At 38.1% G+C, this 17825-nt stretch overlaps 2 protein-coding genes across 2 annotated transcripts; one reads left to right on the forward strand and one right to left on the reverse strand.

Annotated features, from left to right (window-relative positions):
• Positions 1-11858: 11858 nt before the first annotated feature.
• LOC134820128 (uncharacterized) lies at positions 11859-12660 on the reverse strand. The gene is made up of 2 exons (XM_063830351.1): positions 12052-12660; positions 11859-11969 (listed from the first exon to the last, which is right to left on the reverse strand). Exons 1-2 carry the CDS (start codon positions 12658-12660, stop codon positions 11859-11861), a joined length of 720 nt encoding a protein of 239 aa, XP_063686421.1.
• A 2585-nt stretch (positions 12661-15245) lies between these two features.
• On the forward strand, positions 15246-17795 carry LOC134819117 (nucleolysin TIAR-like). Its single transcript, XM_063828889.1, has one exon. It carries the CDS (start codon positions 15284-15286, stop codon positions 16697-16699), a length of 1416 nt encoding a protein of 471 aa, XP_063684959.1. The 5' UTR covers positions 15246-15283; the 3' UTR covers positions 16700-17795.
• Positions 17796-17825: the final 30 nt, after the last annotated feature.

Genomic DNA, 17825 nt, shown 5'->3' on the forward strand with positions numbered 1-17825 from the left:
GGTCTGTTGAAAAGAATATTCAAACAATATACACATAATATAGCAATGGCCAATTGGCTGACTATAAGGTCATGGCCTGAACAAACAATTTTTTTTAAATAGTCAAGTGATGCTAAAGCAGAGCACAAATGTGTAATAAGTTAATAGATTAAAAAACTGATTCATGTGATGCATTCGCAGAGCACAGATAAAAATACTGATTCAATGATTAAAATTATAGCTGTGAGTGTCAATAAATTACTGTGTCGTAAAAAAAAGGATCGATGCACACGTGATCTGAGATACCAATATCTCAATATCAAAAGGATAGTGTCTAGAAACATTCATAGTCCATGGTGGCAGGTATCAAGTTAAACGAAGTTACACTGACTGGCAATGTATACGATTGCCGTCTCCCTCTCTCACCCCTGACCGCTATCAGGGTGCTCCTGAGGATTGAGAATCTAATCCTGGTGCGCATGTAACACATAATAGCCGCATAGTCTTCTCCTCTCTTCTGGGATAGTTTTTCAGCGAGTCTCTACAGGTCTGTTAGTACAGTCAAATCCGTCTTTTTGTCGGACAAAATTCGCAACAAAGCGATTTTAACGGGATATGGTCGGGACAGGTCCCAGAAATCATTCCAGAAAAGTCCCAAAAAATCTGACTTGAGCAAAATCCGCAATTACCACTTTTTTACCACCTTTTTACCACTTTGGTTTTCCGCAAATAAGTCACGTTCTGAATATCCTAGAAGATTTTAGTTTAAAGCAGTGTGTTTAGAAAACAAAGGAGAACAACTTTTTCTTAAACAACTTTTTCAAAAATAAATTATTTAATTAATTAATTAAATAATTAGTAAATTTTCAAATATTTCAAAAATATATTTTGATACAAAATGTTCACAATTACATTACACGTACAATGAACTAATTTTTATAAAACTTTTCATCTAGTGATCTCGATTTTGATGAAATCAGCTGCAGCATCAAAAGTTCTCAGACATGTTTTATGGTAGCTGGTGTAGAATTTGCCGAATAAAAAGCATCTATTACACTTTCATCGATAGATGCAATCGTTCTGAATAGCCGATTCTTACCAACTTCAGCTCATCTACATTTCTACCCCTCTTCGAAATTGGTGTAGATGTCTTTTCGAAACGAGGCTTCTCTCGATCCTTGAAAAACGACTGGAAACATTTCCTATGATAGCGGCCTTCAACTGCTGGCAAATCAATACCAACTGGAACTCTCGTAGCACCACAGGGTGCTACGATACCGTAATTGGGCTGTCTGCACGATCCCTATAGTGGGAATCTAGTGCACTAAGCTACGAAGAAACAATACCCTAACGTATGCACTCCTACTAAAGGCCCTTTGGGTATGAAATTAATCTAAATCAGTGTATTTTTAGACATTCCGAATCGCCCCAAGACGTAGGGTAAAAATGCCTAACGTATGTGTACTATACCACCTCCCCCCTCCCCCACACAATATCTTACCCTGCCTGTAACCCGACTTGAGGATTTATCATTTGGTGCGATCTCTAGGTTACAGAATGGACATATGTTTAAACTGTGTTTGTGAACTAAAGATGGTTCTGCCTCAGTTACAACGGACTCATCTTCATTGGCCGATAAGAATCTTTGGAACTGGTCTATGGTCACTGTTTGCAATAACACACAATAGACGTCACTCTGAGCGTAATCGGTCAGGCCGTTGTACTGCCGTTTAATTTCGTTTAGTCACCAGGGGTTGTTGATCCAACCTGTGTTACGATGGTTTGTTTATTTATACAGAGTATGAGAGGCCTCAGGATAATGAATAGGACTGTAACCATCCGTTTCAAACTTGCTGGGCATAGTTTAAAAGTTAGTGCACTTACTAAAAGATAATTAGTTAAAATAGTACCTGGGGACAGCAACCCTTTCCATATTTCATTCCATACAAATGTACTTTGTCGATTATTCGCCTTCTTAAAGCTATTCACCGGAATTAACTCCTCATTTGACTGGTAAATTAAAACATTGTATTGGTTAAGAATGCCTCTAGTCGCGCTCTCCGCTGACATCAAACTTAAAAGTAAAACGGTAAAAACATATTACTATTATTGTATATTAGTTGACAGTTACTTACAAAGAATCTACACGCGTATAGTATCAGGCACACGATGTGTTCTTCTGTTGTCAAAATATTAACTATTTCGAGTGATGTCAGCCCTCGATTCTTGGCAGATTCAACTTTTTTACGAAGAGAAGTCAATATAAAGCAAAAGCTGAAGCTTACACTTCCAAACGATAAACTGACAATCAGAGATAAGATCGCAGGATTCAGTTCTCTTGTTTAAACAAACCAGTTCAACAATCTAGTTAAGCACAATTATACTAAGTCGATAGATATATTGTGTAAATAGTTATTAGCTATAGAATCGTACAAATTTGGATATTCGACCGTTTATTCAATTTATCTGGATCTCTTTTTATCTGTTATCTAATCTATGTGACGGTGTTTGTTCTATTATTCAAGTAAATTCATTTTACATTTTACGTCACGGCAAAGATTTTTGGTAAAAATTATATTTTTGAAATTTTTAAAAATTTACTTATTATCTAATTAATTAATTAATTGATTATCTAATCCAAAGGTTGGCGAATAAAAGTTGTTCTCTCTTATGTTTTGAACACATCGGTTCAATCTAGAACCTTCTACGACATTCAGAAGTCGTTTTATTAGCGGAGATCCAATGTGGTAAAAAGTGGTAAATAGTGGTTATTCTTTACAAATTTCGAAAATTTTACAAGTCCAAAATATTGAAAGTGAAAATTTTCAAAAGTTTTATAAAAATTAGTTCATTGTACGTGTAATGTAATGGTGAACATTTTGTATCAAAATATATTTTTGAAATATTTGAAAATTTACTAATTATTTAATTAATTAATTAAATAATTTATTTTTGAAAAAGTTGTTTAAGAAAAAGTTGTTCTCCTTTGTTTTCTAAACACAATGCTTTAAACTAGAATCTTCTAGGATATTCAGAACGTGGCTTATTTGCGGAAAAGGACGTGTTCAAACCTGGTTGGTGGTTTTGTTACATTTCTCCCACTCTTTACTTCTGGGCCCCCAGATTGAAATCTGTAACATTTTAAGAAAAACTGAAACTACTGACAAAAACTAGACCCTTTGACTGAGGGCACCCTTGAATCAGAATTTTTGTAACATATTCAGGTCCTGAGATATAGCAGTTTAGTTGGGGGCCCTGGATATTGAATTTTGTAACACATTTCTATGTTACACTTTTTCAATGAGTTTTTAGAGAAGCTTCTTGATAGTTTTTCAAGTTCAGACCAGTTTTTCTAGGTCACAAAGGGTTCCATCAACCATATTATTGACCAAATTTTGTACTTGGGCCCAAAACATTGAATTCTGTAACATATTTATGTTTTCACTGCCAAGGTCATATCTGGAATATTCAATATATTTTTGTATTGGTAACATGGTTTTTAGATTCTCATACAAAATTCTGAAGCAATCCTTATTCATATAATTTGATAAAATGGCTGCGGAACTTGAATTATGTAACATTAGAAATTAAGTGTATAGAGTATGTACCCTAGTGTGAGGGGTGTTAGGTAAGCTTTATTATAGTTTTTGAAGTTCAGACCAGTTTTTCCAGGTCACAAAGGGTTCCATCAACCATATTCTTGACCAAATTTTGTACTTGGGCCCAAAACATTGAATTTTGTAACATATTTATGTTTTTACTACAAAGCTCATATTTGGAATGTTCAATATATTCTTGTACTGGTAACATGGTTTTTACATTCTCATACAGAATTGTAAAGCAATCCTTATTCGTATAATTTGATAAAATGGCTGCGGAACTTGAATTATGTAACATTAGAAATTAAGTGTATAGAGTATAGTATATAGGGGGGGGGGGGGTGTCATGTCCGTCTATGTCCGCCTATGTCCTGTCCTTTTTGGATTCTATGAGACAACGGACGTGTTTTTTGGGACATTGGCGGACACGGACGGACATTGGCGGACTCGGACTGACATTGGCGGACCCGGACGGACATTTGCGGACTTGGACGGACATTGGTGGACATTAGCGGACATTGGTGGACATAAGCGGACAAACATTTTGAGGACTGAAGAGTACTGAAGAGTACTGAAGAGTACTGAGGAGGATGGCTGAGGAGGATGGCTGAGGAGGATGGCTGAGGAGGATGACTGAGGAGGATGACTGAGGAGGATGACTGAGAGGGAGGAGAAGGATCAGGAAGACCCAGGAGGAGGAGGAGGAGGAGGACCCAGAAGGAGGACCTAGGAGGAGGAGGAGGAGAACTGAGGAGGATGACTGAGGAGGAGGAGGACCCAGGAGGAGGACTGAGGAGGACTGAGAAGGAGGAGGACTGAAGAGGATGGCTGAGGAGGATGGCTGAGGAGGATGACTGAGAGGGAGGAGGAGGAGGAAGACGAGGAAGAGGACTGAGGAGGAGGAGAAGGACTGAGGAGGAGAAGGAGGACCCAGGAGGAGGAGGACCTAGGAGGAGGAGGACCCAGGAGGAGGACCCAGGAGGAGGACCCAGGAAAAGGCCCCAGGAGGAGGAGGAGGAGGACTGGGGAGGAGGAGAACTGTTGAGGACCGATGAGGAGGACTGAGGACGAGGAGGAGGAGTTGGAGGAGGACTGAGGAGGGGAGGAGGAAGAGGACTGGGGAGGATCAGGAAGACCCAGGAGGACCCAGGAGGAGGAGGAGGACTGAGGAGGAGGAGGACTGAGGAGGACTGAGGAGGAGGACTGACGATGACTGAGAAGGAGGAGGACTGAGGAGTACTGAGGAGGATGGCTGAGGAGGATGGCTGAGGAGGATGGCTGAGGAGGATGGCTGAGGAGGATGGCTGAGGAGGATGGCTGAGGAGGATGAATGAGAGGGAGGAGGAGGAGGACTCAGGAGGAGGACTCAGGAGGAAGAGGAGGAGGAGGACTCAGGAGGAGGACTTAGGAGAAATGAGAAGGAGGACTGAGGAGAACTGAGGAGGAGGAGGAGGAGGACTGAATAGGGGAGGATGAGAAGGATGAGGAGGAGGACCCAAGAGGAGGAGGACTGAGGACCGAGGAGGAAGAGGAGGAGGATGAAGAGGAGGAGGAGGACCAGGAGGAGGAGGACTGAGGAGGAGGACTGATGAGGACTGATGAGGATGGCTGAGGAGGATGATTGAGAGGGAAGAGGAGGAGGAGGAGGAGGAGGACTCAGGAGGAGGAGGAGGACTGAGGAGGACTGAGAAGGAGGAGGACTGAGGAGGAGGAGGAGGAGGACTGAATAGGAGGAGGAGGAGGGGGACTGGGGGAGGACTGAGGAGGAGGATGGAGGACTGAGGAGGAGGATGAGGAGGAGGACTGAGGAGGAAGAGGAGGAGGAGGACCCAGGAGGAGGACCCAGGAGGAGGACTCAGGAGGAGGAGGAGGACTGGGGAGAAGGATGATGAGGAGGACTGAGGACGAGGAGGAAGAGTAGGAGGAGGACTGAGGAGGGGAGGAGGAAGAGGACTGAGGAAGATCAGGAAGACCCAGGAGGAGGAGGAGGAAGAGTAGGAGGAGGAAGCATCTAAATGTTATTTCCATTTTTGTCCATTTTTGTCCGTTTTTGTCCGCTCTATTTTTTGTCCGTTTTGAAAATATAGGGTACCGAACGGACAAAAAACATGATCCCCCTATAACAGCAAAAATTGAACATTTATTTAGCAATTTAGGTGTCCATTAATGTCCGCCTATGTCCGTCTATGTCCGCCTATGTCCGCCTATGTCCGCCTATGTCCTGTCCTTTTGGAATTCTATGAGACAAGCGGACATAGACGGACGTGACACCCCCCCCTATATAGTATGTATCCTAGTGTGAGGGGTGTTAGGCAAGCTATATTATAGTTTTTGAAGTTCAGACCAGTTTGCCTAGGTCATAAAGGGTTCCATCAACCATATTATTGACCATATTTTGTACTTGGGCCCAAAACATTGAATTTTGTAACGTTTTAATGTTCCGGTCAAGCATTTTGTACACCAAAATTGTAAAATTTTGCATGAATTATGAGTCAATTGTCACTCTGCCACTTCAGTGGATAAACTCGTGACCAGACATTTTATTGTTACAAATTTCAATGTATAGGGCCCAATTTCTATTTTGCTATACAATTTAATATATAAATTAAACGTTTTTAAATATCCAACCTTTAATCTAATTAGCTATATTCATTTGATTAAATTTACCGCGTTCTGTTGTAAATTTAAATTACATTACATTTAAATTGTTACAAAATTCAATAATTTGGTCCCAATTATCATTTTTTAAATTTGTTAAGTTGTTTCATGTCTTTATTTTAATGCATCAACCAACTTAAAACCAATACTAGATCAAACACCTCTGTATAACATACTCATTTGTAACCATGTTACGTTATTCAAAGAAATGGGCCTTTTATTGATTATGAGCCATATACCAAGATTGTTGTAATGCCTTTATACAAGAATTGCTGCACTAATAACCTGGTTTTAGAGTTAAATACATATCCTACGTTACACTAGCTGTTGTTGTAACAAACTATAAAGATATCATGAAAACAAGATGTTACAAAATGTCCATTTTGGGCCTTTTTATGAACTCAAAAGTGGGCCTTTTTTCATTCCGCAGCTAAGCAAATACCAAAAGTACATTTTTGTGAAGCAAGAATCTTTAGAATTTAATAATTGGCTGAGCCATTGAAAAGTGTAACCAAATGTTACATTTTTCAATATAACTGGGCCATTTTACAATATTATTCATAGCCGATGACCTGAGACTATTTGTTATGACAATTATAATCATATCTGAAAGTTTCAAGACCATCGAGTAATTATTAATGGAGTTATTGTAAAAATGAGAAAATCGCCCATTTTGGCAGTGTAACAAAACCACCAACCAGGTTTGAACATGTCCAAAACCAAAGTGGTAAAAAGGTGGTAAAAAAGTGGTAATTGTGGATTTTGCTCAAGTCAGATTTTTTGGGACTTTTCTGGAATGATTCCTGGGACCTGTCCCGACCATATCCCGTTAAAATCGCTTTGTTGCGAATTTTGTCCGACAAAGGCTTAAATAAGGACGGATTTGACTGTACTATGTGAAGTGTGCTGGCATGTTCATGTTGTTGGAACCCTGTTCTTGGGTTAATTAAATAACAAATAATACTCAATTATTATAAATACAAATTAGATGAATAAAGAGGTTATACAAATAAATGGTGTTTCAAATGTAACCTTGTTACTCTATGTACTCACCCTCAAATAGTGAATGAGTGATTAAAAGGTGATTGGTGTGACTCAGTTACTCACACTGCTCTAACTAATACACAATTCAATACTAAACTAAATAATGTCTTTTTACTATTAGATTAAACAACTATTAAATTAAAACTACTACTCTGATGATGATGTTCTTCTTACTATATGAGGGACTTCTGAATGATGAGGACTTCAACTAAACTGGAACTGATAACTATAAAACAAAACCCTGGGGGAAAACTACCGTGAGTAAAGTGAAAGGTAAAACCACGTGAAACTATAAATGAAAGTGAAAGAGGAAGCGGGAACTCCTAGACTAAACTACTAAACTATAACTATAAACTACTTACCACTCTTTCCACGTCACAGAACACAGATAGTATCTGTCGACTGGAATCTGTGGGATCACTAAAACAACGTCACTCCTCTCCCTTCTGCTACGCTAGAGTCTGGAGTCGACAACGTCACTCCTCTCCCTTCTGCTTCGCTAGAGTCTGGAGTCAACTAAACACTGGACACTCCTCTCTCTTCTGTTACTTCAACTAGAGTCTGGAGTCGAGCCTTGTCTGCCTTCTGGAGTCCCTTTACCCCAACACTGTATATACAATCACTGGAACTAAACCTTTGCTAAAGTGAGATACAGGGTTAGTAATATGAAGTACAAAAACAAGCTACAAATAGAATTAAGATTCTAACATTCCCCCTACTTTAAAAAAAAAAAGTACTTACTAATAATTTAACTCATGACTTTTACAATCTTAAAGTCATAACTCCATATACTTTCTTTGTTAAAAAAAAGATATCCGACTATCCGAGTTAAATTTAGGAAATAAACTCTAGCAAAAACCGTAGAGTTAAGAATATTCTAATCCCCACACGCAACACAAAAACGTGTCGTGCGCGCTAAACAAAAAAGATACTTTCTATGAGTTTGAGCTACAAATGCGCGGCTCAAACAAAGGCAAATCTAATACGTGTCTCGATCCACTGTCTTAAAAGCAGATAACTAAAAGCAGTTAACGATTATTCCATATTCGGCGAGTCACGTGGTACAAGTGGATTAAATCTCTGTTAACGCGGGAAAAACATCCGCTGTAAAACAGGCTAGTGGCTAAAAAGACTGCCTTCCACGCTGAGCGTGAGATCTGAGAGATATAATACTTGTACAAAACGTCCGATAGAATTAATACAGTCTAACTATTAGCTAATAACTATCAAAGTTCTTAATACGAAAATCTCTTTTCTATGAACGGAATTGAAACATCGTTCTAAGAATGACAGGTGCACAAAAAAAAAATACCCGTCCAACACTGTAATCAAGTGTGATCTTTAGAGATTTCTGTATCGAGTTATCGTAATGACAGAAAAACTGCGTATTAAAACTAAATATTAGGAGCTATTCAAGCTTTAAACACAACCTCTAGAGAGTCAATAATGAGTCACTAACAAATCATTGACACACACCACTGTACTAAACAGTTCTAAAACGTAAAATACATGAATTCTGTCGTTTAAAAACAGGTTCAAACTGAGTCCCTAAAGGCTCGGGATCAGTGAAGAACATGTAATAGCATGTTGATCGAAACGACAGCATTCTTATAAAACCAAAAACTCACGCTGAGCAACCTGCTCCTAGCTCATCCCAACAGAAAATACCAAACATCCCCTGTTAACACTTCCTACAGAAGATGCAAGTTAATAAAGTAATATCAGGTAAACACTTTCATGTCTTTGAGAAGAAAGGATCGTCTTTCTGAAAAGTAAGTTTGAAACTGAAATGTTAGACTTTTAGAAGTAGGAATCTGAATTATTCTGTTAGCGGTAATTTTATTACACATGTCACGTACAAAATGTACTTTAAATTGTATCTATTAATCCTTATTATCTCTACACCATGTAATAGAAAATTTAGCAAATCAACTGACAAATGTGACCGTGCGCTACAACACAAAGAAAAGGAGCGCTAAAGCTGGTACACACGTCTAAATTCGCTAACTAATCTATCTTTCTCCCAAAATTGTTGAAAATTTAGCAAATACAACCAAAGTTCAGTTACCAGACTAAGAGAAAAGAAAAGAAAGGATAGACTGGTTCCTAAAAATGGGATTCACTAACTTTTCATCAAACATTCCCAACTTACTACATTCTCAGTAAAAAATATGAACTAACGACAAAAAATTGTCAAAATATCCTTCCCAAAACTTCTGTTCGAGAAACTTCTCTAGAACATAAAAACACAAAATTAATATACGTGTAAAGAGTTACAAATGTTTAAAAGATTGTTAAATACAAACACCTCGTGCATGTTAAAAGTCTCTGAAAGGTTAAAAATGTAAAAATGACTCGTTACAAAGTTGGTAATTCTAACAATACTAATATATACACACACATTTAAAGTTAAAAGTTTATTACAAATGACGTTAAAAAGTTATTGTTTAACCAAATTGACATTTCAAACAACAAATAATTTGAGCAAAAATATTCCTTCTCTTTTCCACAACATAAAGTCCAAAACAGTTCTACTCTCTCTTGACATATTCATTATTCACAGTATCCTTGCTCGATGACTTGGGCGAGCTTGCTGAAGTCTGCACCTCTCTTCGTGAGACAATCCGCGAGCATGTGATCCGTAGGAATCCACCGTATGTTATTAATTTCCGTCTGAACTGACTCTTGTATCTCTGCTATGTCCAATCTGATCTTCTTGTCTATGCTTTGTTTCGTACTTGAGATCTGTTCAAAAAATTGCATGTTATCTACGTAACCATGAATCTCAATAACTTCACTACGTGGATCTTTATACAAGATCTCGCTGAACAGCTGTCTACAGTATACAGCATCGGCTATTGCATCTGTGCACGCCAAGGTCTCAGCTGCGAAGGCCGAATGAGCGACCCTTTTTATCTTTTTCGCTGACCAGTTTAACAAGTTCACAGTTCCTGCCTGGTTTCCAAGCAATATAACATAACCTCTAGATGAGCCGCTGTTAGGCAGATTTCCAAGTGACGCGTCTGAAAAGAAAGTTAATCTCAAATCCTCACTTTTAAGATTAAGGGGTTTAAAATGTATCTTAGAAGGGTAGTCATGTACTTTCTTTATCACTTTATTCAGTTGTTGTAAGTCTTTAATCTTCGGAGTTTTACACCTTGTAGACAATTCCATGGTGTCAAATGATAAATCTGGTCTAGTTCTCCCAGCTAGCCACAGCAGCTTTCCTAAAGCACTTTGATAACTCGTCTTCTCACTCTCTGTTAAACCATCCTCAGGGTTCTTCCGTCTCGATGGTTCTATGACAACTGGTTTAACCAGCTTTGAGTACTCCCGTTGGTCCATAGTAATAGCATGATTCTCCGGATCCTGCTCTATATTTAAACCAAGGTACTTGAAAGTGTCTCTATAATAACTAGAGATCTTGAATCTCTCAAATGTGGTTTTGATAGCACATTCTTTGAAACGAGTAGTCCCCGCATATAACACATCATCTACATGTGTAACGAGTAATCCAACCAGTTTATTATTCTCGTAACAACAGAAAAGTGTTTTATCTAACTTAGAAACCACACATCCGTTTTGTAGCAGATGATCTCGTAATGTGCAGTACCAATTCCTAGGACTGTCGCCTAGGCCATACATCGGTTTACGCAACTGCCACACTATACCACTCTTGCGTGCCTCAGAGGGAGGATTGATATAAACTGGCCTCTCCAGATCTTCAGCTTGTAAAAACGCACTCGTAACATCAAACGACTGTATCTTCCACTTATTAGAGGCTGCGATAGTAAGCAAACTACGTAAGCTAACCGTGCTGACTGTAGGTGCATCTACTCTGCTCTGCAAAAACTCTTCGTAGCCACGGGCTACAAGTCTTGCTTTCACTAGCTCCCCCTTTTCGGCTACTACCCATCTACACGAGATGGTCTTTTGTCCGATGTTTTTAACTTCTGTAAAGACATTATACTCGTTGAACTTTTGTAGTTCTACTTCTTTTGCCCTCTTCACTTTTTCCTCGTCAGGTAATCGGGAAGTTAGGAATATTATTTCTTCATTTTCTTGAAAAAATAATACCGTTTCTTGAACACTCCTCTCCACTTGTACACAGTTTCCCAAATCAACTGATACGGGTTCACCGTTTGACTCGTCCAGTCGTACATTATACAGATCTTTGTTCTTTCCTTTAGGTTTCCCGGCTCTACCTATCACCAAGGCATTATTCCATTCATCACTCTCCGAGGATTTAAACCTGATAATGTCATTTTTCTTCACTTTTTTCTTCACGCCTGATCCGGCTTGACACACACTTTCCCAATTCGACTGATTTACGCTCCCTGCAACTGAACTTACAATTCCATGGTCATCTGACTCTAATTCTGTCTCACTTTCTGGCTCACTGACTTGATTCACGCTCCCTGAAACTGAGCTCACAGCTCCATGTTCCTCTAGCACACTATCTGGCTCAATTTCTGGCAAATTGTACACTCTCATTGTCACCTCCACTGAATGTTTCTAACTCCTCCCCTTGATCACTTTCATCATCACTTAGTGACCATGGCGATGCAATATTCTTCTCTAAAACACGACAGACCTTCCTCTCTGCTGCATGATTGGTTCTTCCAGATTGATGACACTTTGTTGGTGTCTGTGAACTGTTATCAACCTTCGTAGGTTCTTGTCCCTGCTCTACCTGATTGTCAGCTGATGACTTCAAGACAATCTTACATGGGTGTATCCTTATCAGTGAACCTCCGTCTTTGAGAAGTACTTGGTTTGCTAAGTGGCCAACAACTGTCGCTGGTCCTAACCAAGGTCCTTTCACTTTAGTCCTCTTATAATACACCTGATCTCCACTCACGTACTGATGATTCCATGCTGCATCTTGTACTCGTTCCTGTAACACTCTCTTGAACTTACTAGTGTTCTCCAACTTGATAAAACTGCTCCGAGCTGCTGCTAGAGCATTAAGATGGTCGGCAAGAATCTTACTGCTGGTTTCGTCATTAAGTGCGGGAAGATGATCTGTGTTCTGTAAAACTCCGGGTATTTCAGGATTGCGACCAAACACTAGTTGATGTGGACTAAAACCATAAACATTAGCTAGTGAGTTCTTAGCATTAATCGCCCACGAGATAGCGATGTCTATGTTACAGTTAGTGTCATTGAGAACTGCCTCTATCATTTCTGACAACAAACCGTTGTGTCTTTCTACCGTACCATTGCAGAAAGGAGACTCCGCTGGGGTAGTTCTAACCTTGATATTCAATACAGCACACATTTCCAGAAACTTTTCATTATTGAACTCACCACCATTATCTGACAAAATGAGTCCAGGTCTTCCGAAAATAGCAATCCACTTGTCAAATAACTTAGTCATTATTTCATCAGCTTCCTTACTCTTTATGCCTTTGAGCATCTGTCTGTCCGTGCAAGCGTTGTGTTGTTGGAGGTAGTTTATTAGTTTTAAATAGCAGTAGCACTTTCTAGCACAAATAAGTTTCATCAGTTTCCTAGGTATTGTTATAGATAGTAAGTTAAACTGGGCTGCCCATATGCACTACATTCGTAAAAAACTTCGGTCCATGACTGGTGCAATCTGTAGAATTCGACACTCGATACCTGGTGAACTATATTTGAAAATATATTATGCTCTCTTTGAATCACATCTCAGTTATGGTATAAGTGTTTGGGGCGTTGTCCTTAAAGAACGATCAAATGACAGTCTTTTTATCACACAGAAGCACTGTGTAAGGATCCTTTTTGGTGATCTCGACTCATATTTAGATAAACAATCAACATGTGCACGTACTAGACCGTATGGTATGCAAAAATTAGACCATAAACACTTTGAAAAGGAGCATACAAAACCCATTTTTAATAGACTAAAAATTCTAACGGCTCAAAACTTGTACAAATATCACTGCATTTTAGAATTCTCTAAGATTATCAAGTACCACTGCCCCTACTCCCTTTATGAGGCCATCAACATTTCAAACCGTGCAACGAGTCTAACTGTTATTCTTCTAAATAAATCAAATACCTTTTTGTTTAATGCAGCCAAGCTTTGGAACACAGTTCATAAAAAAATTTTAACTTCAAGCAATTGCCTAGAAACTTCCATTAACTTGATAAAATTGAGAACCAAAGCACTATTAGTACAATCACAGGCAGCTGACTTAAAAGATACCTGGACTCCAACCAATTTTAAATTGCAGTAATTAAATTGCACATGCAGCAGCACACACCTAATATTACTATCATGATTGAACTATAAACTGATAAGCTTTCAGATCCATTTTTAACCACTTGATGTAATGTTTTTAATAATTAAATATTTTATTTTACAAATTTATATCAGATCGAACCTATATTTGATAATCGAACCTATATTCGATAATCAAACCTGTATTCGATAGTTAAATTTATGCGATAAATTGATATTGATATTATTATTGTTGAATAAGGTTAACTCCTGAGATAAATTTTATTAATTTTTAACAAAGGGACTTGGAGTATAAACGACCAAGTTCGCATAAATGCCTACCCAACCAAGAATTTAGGAGGCAAGGGTGGGTGCGTAAACTTTACGGTCTGCACTCTCCGATCCTGTATCACCCTGGATTCTTTTTGACGTATTTTTGTATTAGGTATATACCTTCTATCCATTCTCTTTCTACTCCAAGTCCCCTAAGATATCTGGTAAAAAGGTCCTGCTAGTTATATATAAAATATATTTATGTTTGCTTTAATTGATACTAAATAAAATTGTTGTTTTCTTGAAATTGTTTTTTTCTTGTTTATTAATTTGTAGATTACATCCGAATTTTAAGGTTGGTTTATTCAGTTGTATGTTTTAACTTAAATAGTACTCTCGACCCACTTAGTCCACATACCTTGCAAACTTACAGCAGGGTATTTGTAATGGTCTAAGTCCCTAATACACGCCAAAGATGGTTCCTCTATACTCAACCGTAGGAGAAGAGAATTAGGTGACTGTATTTTGTTCTAATGTTGATATTAATATAAGTATGTTCTAGTTGTTACTCCTTTTGTTTTAACTTTTTTATGGTACTCTCCTTAAATTATTTTAATGCAGTCACTCAGATGATTTTTAAATCAGGACACTTAAATAAAGACATACTCTGCCCACAATAAGGGGCCATAATTTTTAAATCATGTAACAGTATAGAATTATTATTATATCGGGTCTCAATAAGAGGTCTCGACTGCCTAGGCATCAAACCTTGGCAATCGGTAATTGCCAATAATAATTGGTAATTATTATTATTATTATTATTAAATACATTGTATAACGAAAAGAAACCACCTTAACCTTTTTTTGTTGACTTCATATTTTAGTGAAGAGATGACGAGGAAATTATAATAATTCTAATACTTAAATCTACTGTTATGTGATTTTTTTAAAAAATTTTTGAACTGTTTTGCTCGCATGCTACCATTCCATCGTGATTACAAATTATCAGATCGATTAATGTTTAACTTTCAGTATCCTGGTTCAATACATTTTAATCTAATCTAATACTATCGCTTTTTCTAAGAGGAGAAAGAGGGATGAAAAGTGGTAGAGCAGTTAAAATAGCAGATTTAGATATAAATTTAGTGCCAGTACAATGGATTGGCTACTTTTGCTACTTAAAGGGTTTTATAAAATTTACTCAGACTTTTATTGAATTTTTCTATAGGGTCATCCGTCATTATTATATTATGTGTATATTGTTTGAATTTTTGTAAGGAGCTACTGTTTATTACCCCCTGTACGTGTACTGAAGGGTATCCTTGCAAGAATTGAGATCTTTCAGAATTTTTCTTTTTCATTTAATATTATTGCGTTTGATAGACTTAACTTATCGTTTCTATCCTTTGCAGTGTGCACACTTGTATGCTCGATGGAAAGTAATTCAATCAACTTACAAATCCTTAAATCTTTTTGTTCTTTATTAACATCTATTTTAGCTTCAGGTAGAAGTTACATACATGTCATGTCGTTCGGAGACATAGAATTTTATGATGATCAAAATGCCCCCAAGAGCCTGTATGTAGGACACTTACATCCAAAAGTTTCTGAGGAGCTTCTATCAGAACTTTTTTCCAAATATGGAGACATATCATCGTGTAAAGTTTTCCCTGAAACTCCCGGGCAGGACCCTTATGCTTTTGTTGAATTCAAAAAGCGGGAAGACGCTGACCATGCCCGAGCAGCTATGAATGAGAGAAGGATATTCGACAAGAATATCGTTGTAAGATTTGCCACCAATAAGACTAATCAAAAGAGGGACTTATCAAACGACTATCATATTTTTGTTGGGGATCTAAGTCCAGAAATTCAGGCTACTGATTTAGCAAAAGCATTTCAATCATTTGGTAAAATAACTTCAGTGCGCATCATGAAGGATAACAACACAGGAAAATCTAAAGGATTTGCATTTCTCTCATTCAGTAATCGTACTGAAGCAGAAAAAGCTATTGAAGATATGAGTGGACAATTCATTGGTAGCCGTCAAATTAGAACTAACTGGGCGTCCCGCAAGGGTCCTGGTGATGGTGAAACCACTTCAGCTGGCAAGGGACCTGGTTTTAAACAGATCTCTTACTCTGATGCCCTTGGTTCATCAACACCCACAAATACAACTGTTTATTTTGGTAATTTGCCAGAGCAAGTATCTGATACAGATTTACGAGAACTTGTTAACGAACATGGTACAATTGTGGACGTCAAGTTGTTTGCTGACAAACGGTACGCTTTCATCCGCATGGCTACTCATGAAGAAGCTGCTATGTGCATTTGTAAACTACATGGCCATGCCCTACGTGAAACTTATATTAAATGTTTCTGGGGGAAAGAATACACTGGAAATAATGCGGCTCCAGGTGGTACCCCACAACAGTTCGAGGGTGGATACAATCAGGGATACGGTCAGCACCAGAATTATAATCAGTATGTCCAGAATTACTGGAACCAGTATTATAGCCAATACTACCAGTATATGGACCCCAGTCAACAGAACCAACAGCAGCAGTTTGGTGGACAGCAATACAGCCAGCAAGGATTCGGTGGACAGCAGGGTGGTATGTACTACGGTCCACAAGGAGGCCCACCTGGCCAAGGCCAAGGAGGACCACCCCAAGGACCACCCCAAGGACCACCCCAAGGACCACCCCAAGGTGCTCCCGCTCAAGGTGGTCCACCTCAAGGCCCCCCTCAAGGCCCTCCTCGAGGCCCTCCAGGCGGCCCCCAGAGTGGCCCCCCTGATAACTCACAGTATTATCCTCCTACTCAACAATATGGCAGCAACAACAACAAGCGATCTCAACAATCAGAATCTTATCACTCAAACAAGGACTCCAACTCTGGTCGATCTAATCAAAGTCATAATTATGATAACGGAGGGTCTTGATAATTTTTACCGGGGCTTTCAGGGGCATTTCCCTCATATGTAGGCATACGATACAATATAAATACTTAGGCTACATGAATTTTCGTGCATATAAGGCCTTGGTCTTACATGGGTCTAACAAAACTGATATTGATTGTTAGAAGTTGGTTCATGGTCAACGGTAGTGTGATGAAGGAGAATTATGAATTAACTAGAAAAATCATAATATTGTAAACAACCTTTCATCCTCTATATTATAATATATTATACGGGAGCTTAAGAATTGAAGTAGGTAATTTTTGATTCGTTTATAATGTGATTATGTGTTAGGCTTGTTGCACAAGAACTTAAGTTCTATTAACTCCCACTATTAATTTATTCATTTTTAACATTTATATCTTAAGGCATTATTTATCCGGCCAAACGCTTTGATCCTTGCCTGACTCAGGAAAAAGTAGATATCGTTCTTAAATCTATACATATCTATTAAAATTAGTTTACGACAGAGTGTTGTGAAATGTTGTTCAACAATTTTGTCTTGTAATAAAATGTCTGTGTCGTTATAATATTATCTTTGTAATGTAGATCTTTGGACCACAGCTCTTCAGTCAAGGATGAAAACGAAAAGTTCAACAGTTGACTAATCTAAATAACAGTAAGTTGATAAATTATAAAAATTTAGTAGTAACAGGACAGTAGCGTACAATATATGTGAAGCAGTTTTAAACTTAAAGCAGTTTCGTTAATGAAATTTAAAATCAGGTAGGGCACTCATCTTGACTGAGTAGTGACGTCTTTGCAATTGACTCACCCCTGTCAGCATTTTATTTCTTAACGTTTTCCAGCTGAGCTAGTTTTTATTTATATCATCTAATAATGAATAAATGATCATGTGGAATATTCAGACATGGCGGTTATTTGTCCTTAAGATTTAGTTCACGATCTCTTATTTTTAATATATGATAACTCCATGGACCTCGAGCGGATTTAATTTATTAATTTGATACTGTTTTGATTAAAAATATGTCGATATTTGCTCCCTCTTGGTTAATGTTGGTGATAAGAAGCTTATCACTCCAGTTACAAATACATAGTATGCTTCTGCCTTACTCAAATTGTTCTGCGTTTTACTGTTTATTACTGATTC

The sequence above is a fragment of the Bolinopsis microptera genome, chromosome 8, assembly GCF_026151205.1.
Source record: "Bolinopsis microptera isolate Bmic1 chromosome 8, MBARI_Bmic_1.0, whole genome shotgun sequence".
NCBI classification, from domain to species: Eukaryota; Metazoa; Ctenophora; class Tentaculata; order Lobata; family Bolinopsidae; genus Bolinopsis; species Bolinopsis microptera.

What these genes read in the sequence shown, in the direction of transcription:
- LOC134820128 (XM_063830351.1), bottom strand. Translation starts at nt 12,660, where the DNA reads ATGACTAAGTTATTTGACAAGTGGATTGCTATTTTCGGAAGACCTGGA. An exon ending in TTGGCCACTTAGCAAACCAA is followed by an intron (nt 11,970 to 12,051) that starts GTACTTCTCAAA and finishes ACAATCAGGTAG; the next exon opens with AGCAGGGACAAGAACCTACG.
- LOC134819117 (XM_063828889.1), top strand. Translation starts at nt 15,284, where the DNA reads ATGTCGTTCGGAGACATAGAATTTTATGATGATCAAAATGCCCCCAAG.